A 13,567-nucleotide genomic window follows, 5' to 3' on the forward strand; every position below is an offset into this window, starting at 1 on the left:
ATCCATCTTTATACTATTTAGGAACAGATGAAACAGGTATTTAGCCCTCTGCCTTTTTTATTTGCTGAAACAAAGCAACTCCTGTGTTGTGTACTACATATATTAATGATCTGGTAAAGAGATTGAGTTGTAATGTGACAAAAATTGCAGAGGAAATAATTTTGTAGTTTATTCAGAAGCCAAGATGACTGTGAACCTTTTGCTTTGAAGCAGAATGGAGAGCACTGTTACCTATGAAAAGTTGAAAAATGCAAGAAAATATGTTACTGCAAGGAAAAAACTCGTTCACCTTTGGGATTCTAATTTAGCGTTGGTAGTAGAAGGAGGAGACTTAGCTGTCACAGGAAACAGCTAAATTAAGTGTCCTTTTCAAGGTACAGCTACCACCAACATTCAGATAATAGAATGTATTAGATCTATACAATACATTATTTATACTGTATTGTGTTGTATTGTATGTGCATGTTATATGTGCATATTATATGTATGTATATATATATATACACAAGGAAAAATATAAAGAGCATTATACTGTCACCAATAAACAAGTGGATTAATGGGACATGGAGAGATACTTTCACAAAGAGTGCTTTCAAAGTTTGGGATTGTGGTTTTGTCCTGAGAAAAGAGAGGAATAAGGAGAAATGTGATAAGTATCGGTGAAAGAAAAAAAAACATTAGAAGATTTGGCTTTTCTTCTCCTTAAGCTGAGAAAGTGATATTCACTGGAATAAAAAGGCAAAAAACCCAAAACAGGTAAAAGAAATACTTGTTAACAAAATATGAAATTAGTCCATCATGACCATCGCCACAAACAGGTGCTGCAGGTGAGCACTAACAAATATAAATGGGATGGGCTGTTTATATTATCCAGTTTTATACTTACTAATCCTGAGATTCACTAGAGTTTTGGAAAAATCTTGACTTACATAAACTAATATCTCATTGGGAAACCATCCAGTTAATGCAGATAGCTTTTAAATTGGATCACATCACATGAAGTTTCGAAATTTCTTATAAATCCCTTATGGAGTTGTATATTTCATATTTTGAGGACAGAGGGGCTGTTTGTCTCTATTTTTTGAAGGGGGAGGGTAGTGTGTGTGAAAAAGTAAATTCAAGATTGCAAAGACATTTCAGATTTTTTGTAACTCACCACCTACCAAGTGCTGGTACTGTGAAGTAAGATTGAAATGATCCATGAATTTCATCTTTACTGAGGAAAACTTGTCATGTCCTTCAGGGGACTTTGTATGCTCCTAGAATAGGAGCATCCATCACCATCAGTTTCTTCCTTTGGGGATGCTTATGCATGGACTAAAATGTAGAGGGATACTACAGTTTGAACCACTGTCTGAACTCATATGATTACTGCTAAAGAAGAATAAAGTTACAGGTTGCTGGAAGAAAGATGGGACAGAAAGCCCTTGAGATGAAGACTTTCTAAAGGACAGGTTAATGGGGGATGGGAGGCTGCCATCAATAGTTCAATTAGGGACTAAAGGTGAAATTAGGGACTAAAGGTGAAGATCACAAGTTACAGGAGTAGTTGCTCTCAAAATTCAAAATGTGGGACATATTTTTACTTTTCTCATGTACCAGAAACTGACAGGGTGAATTCTCCACAATGGCATTGAAGGGCAGTGTTGCTTATAACGCAAAAAAAAATTATCTGGATTAGTAGGTAAGACTCTACCTATCACCACAGTACCTGTCAAGCAGGCTATAGAGATAATGAGCTAACGATTCTTTGGTTTGGGAGGCAATTCCATTCTCCTATGCACAGGTACATTTGAAATTTGGAACAGATGTTTTACAGTGTTCAATACCTTTTAACAGAGGAAGAGACAAGTATACGAATCAAACCTGATAAACAACGGCTTGCAACTTGAAGCAACGAGATCGGTGAGTCCTCTTGTCTGTGCGACCGGCTGTGTCTGAGAGCAAAGCAGCCCCTGTTGGGAATAAGGAAACTAGATAGACGAATGTCCTGTAACTTTTCTCCCCTCTTAGGAGAAAAAGGCCCACCTTTCTTCCGTCAGTAGCGTCTCTGTGATTTGATGCGAATTTTTTTAAACTTTGTGTCTGTCCCTTTCTCTGTGAAGTAAAAGTTGGGAAGCAGGGAGTTTAAATCGGTGGCATTTGCCCAGCACTCGGAAGATAAAAATTACTGCTACTCTCTGAGGAGAGGTTCTCCGGTTCTCCCCTTACTCCATCTGTGTAGGACATGGGAGAAGCCAGTGTCTGAGGCAGAACTCTCCTGCCCAGAGAGCAGCTCAGGGCTCCTGCACGTCACTCTGCTCCTCTCAGGGCCTGGCACAGTGGCAACAGTCATAATTATCATGCTTTGTGTATTTTGGGCTGCGAGCCCCTTCCCTCAGAATCCATGGTGTCATGGTCTTTATTTGATTTCTGCAGTAGGAGCTCCTGCTGCACGACCAAGGATGCAGTCTGGCTCTTTACATTCATCAGTACACTGCTTGCCACAAGGCTGACACGGACCTGTTGCTATACTTAACATTTTGCTGTCTTCAATAATTCTGCTGCCATCATGACTGAAAAGCTTTTGAAACTGGAAGTTTCTCCAGCCTAGATCAGATATCTACCCGATGTTCCTGAGCTAATGAGCTGCACAGTGTAATGTCATGAGGCTGAGGATCACTAATGCAGGCGATGAAGGCCTGTAGGCAATGTGTAGGCAGGAGACAAGAGTGGCTGTCAGGGTTCCCACTGCGTACTGATGCTAGTTTGGGTGTGCAACTGGGAGCAAATGCGTCCGGTACTGTCTTTCTCAGTAGTCTCGACTGATTCTCCTTTTCCTCTCCCCATTCTCCCTATGAAGCTGGGAATTCATGCTGTCCAGTAGCACGCGTGGGTGCCTAGCCTGCTTCCATCAAGTCACGTCACCCTGGGGTTGTGCTTGAGCTGCTGGGAAGTCACTGACAGCTCCAAAGCCACAGCTGCCCAGCCAGGCTATGAGTACAAACACTCCTAATGAACCCATACAGGGGAAATAAAATTTCTTTGTAAAGCATTTTGTAGAGATGTAAACATTAAACATTAAGGAAACATTTAGCTGTCTTTTTTTATATACCTTTATATGCCTTTGTATGTCTGAGCATTTCCACCTCATGCAAGTGCTTTTACAGAAGCTAATGATACATTTGCTAAGACGGAAAAATGAATGTGACTTTGAGTAGGTCATCTATGAGCTGTAAAGAAAAAGACAATTCTGGATAGTTTAAGAAGTGTTATGAAAAGCCCTTTGCTTTCATCTTCTTACACACGTATTTTTAATATTCTTTCATTTAAGGTTTTGGATGAAAAACTTGTTTTTGTGAAAGTGCATGCACCTTGGGAAGTGCTGTGCACATATGCCGAGGTTATGCACATCAAATTGCCTCTGCAACCCAGTGACCTGAAAACCCGAGACTCAGCTTTCAACTGGTTTAGTAGACTCTTCAGAGTGGATGAAAACATTATCAAACCTGAGCAAGAGTTTTTCACTGCCCCTTTTCAAAAGGAACATTTGTCCAACTTTTATATTCAAGACAAAGACACCTTTTTCAATCCTGCAACTAGAAGCCGAATTGTAAGTCCATGGAGTATTTCTAGCATTTAATCTTTAAAAAAAAAAAAGTCTTTTAATTAAATCAGTGCAATTATCTTCATGAAAGCATCCTGAAAAATTAGAAATATTTGTGATGCAATAGTCCTGTCTTGTTTATGAAACAGCCTGGACAATTCAGAAGGAAAGCATTCCTTAACTTTTGTCCTGTTTCTGTTCCACCTGAATTAAAAGAGGGGATTTGAATGGTTCATATACCCTCTGCAGTTAATTTTGACTGCACTGCTTACCCTTTCCTAGCTTGATTATATGTTGAGACAGGTATAGCTCTTTGTGATTACTTTCAGGTTCATTTTATCCTGTCCCGTGTGGAATATGCAACTAAAAACAATGTGAAAAAGTTTGGCATTAACAAATTACTGGACACTGGAATCTACAAAGCAGCATTTCCCCTTCATGACGTAAGTCCAACACTTGTAACTGAAGTATATCTCAAAATAGAGGCCTGAACTGTATCTGTGGGGTTTATATCAAAAAATATAAGCACTATTGATTGCCTTACTCCTTGGCTGATTATTGTATCAACATAGTAGAATAGGACACAGTTTGGCTAAAGACATTTTCTTCCAATACATTGTTGGTTAAAAATGTAGCTCCATAACTGAAAAATAATATATTTCATTTAGGAGGTCTTAAACTCTGTCTGGGAGAAGTAGCTCAGTAAAGTGCCTGACGTGAGCAATAGTTCCCATGACACACTGTATCATCAGTTCTAAATCAATTTGAACATTGTCCCTTTTTTTAGTACTCAATTTTTCAGTATTAAAATTCCTATCAAATATCAACATTGCTAATAAAGATGTAGACTACAGATCTCATCTTAGGATGCATGACAGTCTCACACAGTGAGAAATATTCCCACAGTTCCTAAACATTGCGACATACATGGAGGGAAGCACAGGTTTCTGCAGAAAGGCTCTGTCCGGCCAGTCCAACACCTCACAGGTGATGTTGGAGTTGTGAGGAGAGAAGCTCCACTGGGTTGATTTTCACCTTGCAATAATAAGAAATCCATCTTTTGTAGCTACACTTCTCAAGCTTTTTAAATTATATCATTTAAAGAAGAAAGTTATTCTGGAAATTGGTTTGCATAGAAAGGCTAGCAGTAGCACCAAAAAAGAAAATGAAGGAGAAAAAAATCAGATTTCAGAGTATTTGACTAAGGAAAAACTCTGTGTGAGGCTGCAAACGGGATACAGTAAGCAAAGACTGAGGGCAGTTTTTCTGCATTATATCTATTATATACCCACACCCCCACACCTCCTCCTCATCAGAGACACCATTCTGTGTCTGAGGTGTGTTCTGTTGAGAAGACATTGAGAACATGGGAGGTCAAGAATGGTAACCGCTTCAGTTATTTAGACTCAGTTAAAAATATTCTGGAGGCCTCCAAGTATTTAAAGGAAATCTTTAAGGCAGAATCAAGACAAATCATGTTTCTTGTAAGTAACCCAAATCTTTACAGGATAGAATTAATATCATTCATGACTAACTGTTTTTAAGGTTTCCTTTTAAAGATTTAAAATCTGCCTCGCAGGCTCTTTCTATCATGGCATGGGGAATTTGGACTCAGTATGACCAGTAATTAATGACTGCCTTTCTATGCAATTGAAATAATACATCACAGCTACTCTGAAAATCAGAAGTAGCCTATAGATTACTACAAATGTCACTTGTCTTGTTGCATCACAGATACAGAATGGAAAATTCCCTCAAATAAAATAGGCTTTATTGAAATAGGTTTTCAAATAACCTAGTAAAAACCACACAGATTATTTCCACGTGAACTCTCTGTTAAATTAAAAATAGAGACTAGAAGCCCTGAATTTATCCCTCAGACTTTCCAGCCTTCATTCCAGTACGATATTTTTTTGAAGCAAAGCATGTTATCATGTTAAAACTACTTAAAATTGATTTTAATTCAGTCGTATTCTCTAATTAGAATGGATCCTTTTTCTATTTTCTATTCCTAAGTGCCAAGACACTGACATGTGCTTAGATTTAAGTTCATGATGAGTCTCTGTTATTTTCAGCTCACATATGTAAAGCATTTGCTTTAGCATTCGATGCCTTTCTGACAACCTTCTATCCGGAACCCTGGTGCACTCCCAGAGCTGCCTTCCTGCTCCAATTCCTGGCTTGCAGTGAGACTGGGCAAAAAGCCTATTCCAGGCTCCGGCTTCAAGGCATAGGGTCTGCGGAGATGAAAACAGATCCGTGCTGGTTAGATTAATGGTATCTTCTTCTCATGCTCTTTCTGGTTTGCAGTCCAGTTTTAGGCATCCGTCAACCGATCCCAACTGCCCAAGTGAACGATATCTTCTCTACAGAGAATGGGCTCATCCTAAAAACATATTCAAACTACAACCCCTGGATTTCATCAGGTTGGTGTGGCTGGGGCTGGACTAATGCAGAGGGAACTGGGAATTTACATGACAGGTCTGGTTTTGAGGATGTCAAAGAGACACAACTCAGTTCTGAGGGCAGATACATAAACTCATATCAGCCCATGCACGAGAGCATACTTTGAGCTTGGTTTCATGATAAGCCAATTCAAGAAAAAGCAACCACTTAAAATTTTTCTTTGCGAGGTATGATCTTTCTCTCTTTTTGCTTTTTTGTTCACCTTCCTATCCTCTTATAAAAGCATGAAAGTGGTGATAGAAATACTCAGCTGCAATACTACTATCCCAAAGTTCAAACCAGAGGAATATGACAATACGAGTTGGCATAAAATGTATGAAACGAAGAGCCATTTGAAACAGAAATGTGAATTTACTTGCATTTCAGGAAAAAAACCCATTTCCTCTTGACAGGAAATACTATGGAGAGAAAATTGGAATCTACTTTGCTTGGCTGGGCTTTTACACTAACATGCTGATCATAGCTGCGGTTGTAGGAGTTGGCTGTTTTCTGTATGGATGCCTGACAAAGGACAACTGCACATGGAGGTACCTGATCAGGCCTATTTTAATGTCACGCGCAATTTTGGTTGGTCCTCTACAAAGGGACTGTAGAGGGTTTGCAAGACACTGCATAATAAAAGAGGCAAAATGAAAGGGCCTGAGAACAACAACAGTTGTGGATTTGAAGGTAAAGGCATAAAATACGAGATAAGAAGAGTAATGCATGTCCATGGACTGTTACAGAGACAGACATCTAAGAGTTTGTTATTTCATCATCTTATTTATATTTTGCATCATAAAATATATATTTATATATATTTCTGCATACCTAGTGTAGAAACACGAAGAAAAGTGTGACAATCATAAGTCAATACAAATTGCCGTAGCACACCATTTTCACTGTGGTGATCCTTGCAGGAGATATCCAAAGACCTTGATAAAACCCTCAAAATTTCTTTCCTCTATTTTTAGAGAAGAATAGAGGAAGAGCAACAGCACAGGGGTATCAGCTGCCCAGGATACATTGGGAGGAGAGGCATAACCACGACACAGCTTCCCTAATCAGAATATGACGAAATCAACCATGGCACAATGACCCAGGAAAAAAACACTTGGGACATTGTGCCAAATCATCTACAGGCTGTCACACTGCATACCCCCTTCTGGAAGGGTGTTTACCTTTATAAAACATGCTGAACGTCTGTTCCAGAGCTCCACTCCTGCAGCCAATTTATACCCGTTTAGCCTTATGCCAGTATTATCATTTAGTTGAATATTTATGTCCCTCCCTGGTGTTTACCCCACTGATGTATTTATAGAAAGCAATTACATCACCTTTCAGCCTCCACCATACTAGGTTAGTACATATTAGCTAGATGGCAATTTTTTTTTGCCATCTCTTGGGAGATAGATCTGCCATTACTTGAATCCCCCGCCGTGCACATTTTCCAAACTGATCCTCCTTAGAAGACCAGCAGGGACTAGGTAGCCATTTTGGTTCTGCAGCTATTCCTTGCTCTGGTAGGCAGTGTTCCTCTTCCTTCTCCCCTCAGACTTGCTATGATAGCACGTGTGAATATGCAAGTGTGGGTTCCCTATCTTTAAAGAGTTGTTTTATTTTTAATGTGAGCAGTTTTGAGAATTACTACCATACAGAAAGAGATGGAAATTGTTTTCCTCCTATGCCATCTGTTTTTGAGATGAGGAGTAAGAATGGCAATGGGGATGTGTTGCCGGGGCTGGGAGGGGAACTCCCGAGAACAGATCACTGGTAAATTATTTCTCAATTCCCTGAAATTATTGCACTGTTCTCATGTGCAAAAAAAAGACTAAAGAATTTAGTGTTGGTGAGTGACTGACTAGTTTTGTTTCTAGCCAAGAAGTATGTGATCCCAACATAGGAGGTAATATCATAATGTGCCCTCAGTGTGATAAAGTATGTACCTACTGGAACCTCACCATCACTTGTGAATCATCCAAGGTAACTACACTTACAGCTTATAGACACGCTATCGAACTTTATTTGCGCTTTCTCAGTGCTACATATAAAGCGATGTTGTTCCTCCATGAGCATTCTGCAGAACTGCTAGAACTGTGCAAAGAGTTGTTCCTTTTGATACAGCCACTGAACTTTAAGACGTAAAAACAACAACATTAATTGCTCCAATTTGATCTAAGATTAAAGAAATCGGGGTTTTTTGTTTCACATAGCTGCCAAATATTTGATACAGGACCAAAGTGGTTTTTGTATTTGAAAATGAAACACTTCATTTTCATTTGGGAGTACTTCCTCCTTTTGTCGGGGGGACAGGTGGGAAGATTCAACTACTAAAGTCTTGATGCAGCAGCTCTGAATCAATTTTGCTAAGCAAATGTTTAAAGCATGTTTTGACGTTTCTAAATTCTGCCCTCTCCCTCCCCAAAGAAGTTATCTGGGTCTGTGCCTTGAATTTGACCCGTATTGTCAAGGAGGAGATGGATACAAGGAGAGGCTGACGTTGGCCATGACAGAAGCTGCGACACAGCTGTGTCCTGTTAGCTGTGACGCAGCCTGACTCTTGCTCTGACTTCCTATCTAGAGGAACCTTGCTTTCTTTCTCCATGACCTTGTCTTACTAGGTTAATACTAGCCTTTTGTCATTCCTTTCCATAGATTCAGTCCCTCCCAAAACTGCAATTTTTTCAGCTAGCTGACAAAAATATTTTGCCCAGCATTAATGTGTTGCTTCAGCTCACTTAAAGGGCAAAATAAATAAGAATACAGGGAAAAGGCTGTGATGGAAAGAAAAGGCAAATTGTGACCACAGAGGTATCTCATCAGAATGTGTTTTTACTAACTAGCTTGATTTGGTGTCATCCTGGTCATGAGGACCAGATGTGTCCATGGCCTTTTTGTGGCTGTATTAAAAGTACATAACTCTAAGCTGAGTTCCCAGACCAGAAGCGCTGTTTTATCTTTTCCTATGCAACAGATGGAAGGAAGTTTGTTAGCACACCATTTTACTATCCTCTTGATGCATATTTGGCCTCTATTTTTAATTCTGAGCTTTGCATTTAATTTCCTGAATTTACTGGAGGGTGGTGTACATTGACAGAAATTGAGGAAACACTATCAATAAAAATTGTTTATTAAACTACATAAAAAATAAAAATCAACATGTTCAGTAAGCAGCTTCTGTTTTGGGTCAGTGTAGAAAACAAAATGGTTTATTATATTTTAAGTCTTTTTTTTCTTTTCTGTTTTTCCAGAAACTCTGTATATTTGATAGCTTTGGAACACTGGTGTTTGCAGTATTTATGGGAATATGGGGTAAGTAGATTTTGACAACTGTGGTTTCTCATCTAATTTTGGCCAAGCCTCCAGCATCAGCCACAAAAACAGATAAATTTGCAATGACTTTATTTTCTAGCGCTCAGGTTTTCACCAGTAGGTAGTTTCATAGAAGATACATACATTCACACAAACTCTTTTTTAACATCATAAGAAAACAAAAAATTGTAGATGTAGAACTTAAAGTTGGTCTTCAGTGTCTGTTTCGTTTCATTTGATTTGGAGAAAAGTCCAAAAGAAGTGATTAGAGCTGCCTCATGTTCATACAGCAGGAGCCAACCACATGATTAAGTATATCAGGCGGAGGAGCTGCTTTTTTCCCCAAGTGTTTGGAGCTGCCTGTGCCTATTAACAGCTGCGTGATTGCACAAGGCAATTGAAAAATAGTCATTTATTTTATTTCCCAGGAATTTTTTTCTCCTGTCTTTATGTAAGAAACTGATTGTAAAAAGTGTAGTAGTTACAAGGACTAGATCTATCTTTCAGCAGAGCAAATGTATCTGAAACCAGGATGTTTCTCATGGGTGAAACCACTTGGTGCTGTATTCAAGGGATTTGGTAAGGTTTATTTTCCCAGAAACGGTTTTGTTTGTTCCTATTAGCAGCTTTGTTAGCCAGCTTTTATTGCACTGTCTTATCTAGAAATTGCCAAAATAAGTTCAATGTTAGGTCTATATACAGGATACTATAGAGAAAATAACTCATGTAACATTTTGAATTCATATGTGAATTCAATTGTGGGCTGACAAGAATACGTAATTTGCTTTCTTTGTAAAATGCATTGTGTTTTTATTTTTCTATGATGACCTAAAGCTACCGCTTTAAAGAAACATAAGATGAAACATATCATTTAAGAAAGATTTATTTCAAAATATGCACTAAAATAAAAATACCAGTAGGAAATTTTCTAAATAAAAGAAAATTAGAATTTTGATACTAATGTAATCTTCTGTTATCTGAATAATTATTTTTTTTACAATTTGCTTTTTAATTAAAATTGTGTTTCCTGATTTGAAGAACGGTTCCAAAAGCAGTAATTACAAAGTTAAGCTGCATGGTTATAGTGATGGCTGCAAGGTCTATTAGTGTTCTTGTTATAGGTCCACTATCTAAAGAGGTGAATTGAATTACAGAAATTCAGTCAAAATTGTACTGAATCCAAATGACTCATGGTCCTGGTACAATCCCAGATGTAATTTCCGTCTTGCTCTAATACTTTTGTAAACCTCCTGGTCTACAAAATTGAAAATGATTTACAATTACTGCATCATTATCATCAATAAGCTTTTAATAATTGCATTTTTTTTTAGTGTATTCCCTTCAAAGACCTTATAGCACTATAAAACACCAGTGAATTTGGCCTCAAGAATTAGCCTTCTATACATCAATGCTCTGGACCAACACTTCTGCCACTTGCCCCATGATGATATGACTAGATTGGCAAAGGTCATGAAAAAGACGCAGCTTCCACTTCACTTGCTGCCATCACTGGATTCCTTCCCTGGGCAATATCAGTTAAACAAACAAATGTTCTCCAGTGGAGGCATTTCTTTTCAGCCCTTGGTAACACAGCTTCAGAGGCAGAATACCTGGGCTGTGCTGAATGGCAGTGTTGAGGGACATGTGAAAGGGGACATTACAAATTACCAATGTGAGGTGAAATTAGCGCTCAGATCTCCTGATTCTGAAATGTCATTGTTTCCAATGTTAAAAAAATACTGGTTCAAAATAAAAGGAAAATGTCAAATCCAGCAGCAGCTCCTTCCCTGCTCTGAAAGACACAACCTGGCTGCTGGCTTATTTTAGCTAGTAGAAGTATTCTTTGTACTGGTGCTGAGAACTGTCCCCATGTTACGTGTACTTCTTTTGCTGTTAGTACAGAGGCTATCGCAGAAGGAGGCCCTGAGCTTCTGGACTCCCCAGCAGCAGCTGGATTTGCAGCTGGAGCAAATCAGTATAGACTGTAGCTTCCTGTGATTTGGGCTGGGCAGCAGTTAGAGGTTTATGGAAGACTAATCTCCTCGCTCTGCAGGAGAAGGCAGATGTGATCCTCTAGCCCACTGCTTGGAATGGCCTTTGTGCGTCTGAGCGTGAAGTAGCAGGGAAGTCCTTGTGAAAGAGGCCCCTGAATAATCAGAGGAGGAGAGTTTCCTGGGATTGTGCCTGTGTGAAGATGTCAAAGTCATCTCACAGCCCAGCCCAAGGGGTTTTCTGGGTTTTAAATGCTTCAGTCTGGGGTTTATTGACCACACCTGATTTTGGAAACAACCTTTAATGTTTGGACTTGTTACTGCATGCCATTGATGTTTCATCATTCAGGATGAGGGGCCAAACTAATTAAAAAAAAAAAAAAAAAAAACCAAACACTTTTAGGGTTAATTACTCCCAGACAATGGCAGCAATGAGGAGTGTAGTGGCAGGATACTAACTCCTCCTGGAGGCAGTGCTGCAGAGCCACACCGCTCATTTAATCTGAGGATGTGCTGGCTTCAGTAATAAAGCATTCGGGTGCACTGGGGAGTGTGGTGCTGACACTCATCATCCTGAGCTCCTCCCAGCCTTCTCAGCTGAGTCTGTCATTGCCTCTGCTGCCAGATCTAAATGCATGACATCTCAGGCCAAGGTAATGAGTCTGGCTGGATTCATGTCTGACCAGTACCGCTTGGGCATCAGTGTACCTGGTCTCCCAGTGCTTCCAGTGTAGGAGCACAGTCCAGGGAAACTGCTGACCCAGCCCAGAGTTTCTAAGCTCCATGCCATGCAAAATGAGCTGCAGCCACTTCAGATTTGTGCTAGTAGAGGAAGAAAGGTAGCTGTGTTTCAGCCGCTTTACCATCATTGGTTCTTGTAGTATGCAAACTGATAATTTGTCCGCACGAAAATTGCAAACCAAATTAACATGAGCTTTTCCTTGTGGCAATTTTTGGCATACTGAGTTGTCTTCTAGAAGTCCTGCACTCTCCAGTTGTCTTCACCTATCCAACAACTTGCTTTCTTATGAATCCCATGATAAACTTTTTCAAAAGCAGTCTACAATAAGAAATCCAAAGTGCTCACAGCCTTAGGCAGAAAGTAAATAAATTTATCTTTATTTTTTAGTATGTACTTACAACACCATTTACCTCAGGTTTCTCTTATCAAAGTACCTATATATTCAAAGCAATAATTGCATGAAGCAGTAGATCCAGTTATTTTCACCCTCGCATTAGCCAATAAGGGTTTTGTTCCATGTGTGTGGAAGTCTATAGGAAAACTGAGCCATGCTGATCAGGGGGTCAAGCAGTGTCCAATGCTCACATGGTATTCCTCACTTTGTTTGTTTTCTGGACAGTTACTCTGTTTTTGGAGTTTTGGAAGCGACGGCAGGCTGAACTGGAGTATGAGTGGGACACAGTTGAGTACTTAGAGCAAGAAGAACAAGTTCGCCCAGAATATGAAGCTCAGTGTACTCATGTAGTAATGAATGAAATCACACAGGTAAGGAACATTTTGATAACTGGTGGTGGCTATTGCAATAGACATGCTGTGAGAGGACACTATAAAAATGGTGAATCTAGACTGGAGCTGTGTAAATTAGCAGTGCTTCAAGGAGCATTGATAAGCCGACCTGGAAGTACAGATAAAGTACAGAAGTGTGGGAGGGAATTTGTGCCTAACTGGATGCACCTTAAAGTAGTTGCCTGTTTGAGGAGCTTGCACTGCTGAGGTTCCTGTGTCATAAATAAATAGAAGTAGGCATCTCCCCTAGCTTAGGAGACTTAGTATAGTTTGATAAATCCCCCAAGAAATGACCCAGTGTTGCTGCCGGAGGCCAAGATCACAGAGCATTTGCTATCTTTGCATAAGAATACATCAGGAAAAAAGGCAGAAATAGAAGGAAAGATGTTACAATATCTATCAAGCCAGGACTGGTTTTTTAACCAAAGATGTTTCTGTTTGAAATGTATAAATAGGTATTGTTGCTAAGTGCATGTGGGTGCAATTACGATTAATAACAGCAAACTCACAGGGACAAGGATAATCCTTATTTCAATGAAATAGGATTCATATTTATGAGGATCTTAGTTTAGATCTCTATCTGTTATACATTTTGAGTAGCTTTAGCTTCTGTAGCTCACTCCAGCTCAGCTCCACTTTTTACTATTCTCTGTCAATATATTACTCTAGTGTTTATCTGATCATTTGCATTGCTTTCACATTCCA

At 39.4% G+C, this 13,567-nt stretch overlaps 1 protein-coding gene across 1 annotated transcript in view; it reads left to right on the top strand.

Moving 5' to 3' along the window:
* The window catches only part of ANO6 (anoctamin 6), a 48,959-nt gene that overhangs the window by 18,080 nt on the left and 17,312 nt on the right, over positions 1-13,567 (top strand). Inside the window, exons 4-11 of the mRNA XM_009986402.2 lie at positions 1,840-1,905; positions 3,314-3,592; positions 3,916-4,029; positions 5,897-6,012; positions 6,445-6,579; positions 7,909-8,014; positions 9,283-9,343; positions 12,696-12,841. Of these exons, the coding sequence (XP_009984704.2) occupies positions 1,840-1,905; positions 3,314-3,592; positions 3,916-4,029; positions 5,897-6,012; positions 6,445-6,579; positions 7,909-8,014; positions 9,283-9,343; positions 12,696-12,841 (1,023 nt within the window). The remainder of the gene's footprint in view (positions 1-1,839; positions 1,906-3,313; positions 3,593-3,915; positions 4,030-5,896; positions 6,013-6,444; positions 6,580-7,908; positions 8,015-9,282; positions 9,344-12,695; positions 12,842-13,567) is intronic.

The sequence above is a fragment of the Tauraco erythrolophus genome, chromosome 4 (genome assembly GCF_009769465.1).
Source record: "Tauraco erythrolophus isolate bTauEry1 chromosome 4, bTauEry1.pri, whole genome shotgun sequence".
NCBI classification, from domain to species: Eukaryota; Metazoa; Chordata; class Aves; order Musophagiformes; family Musophagidae; genus Tauraco; species Tauraco erythrolophus.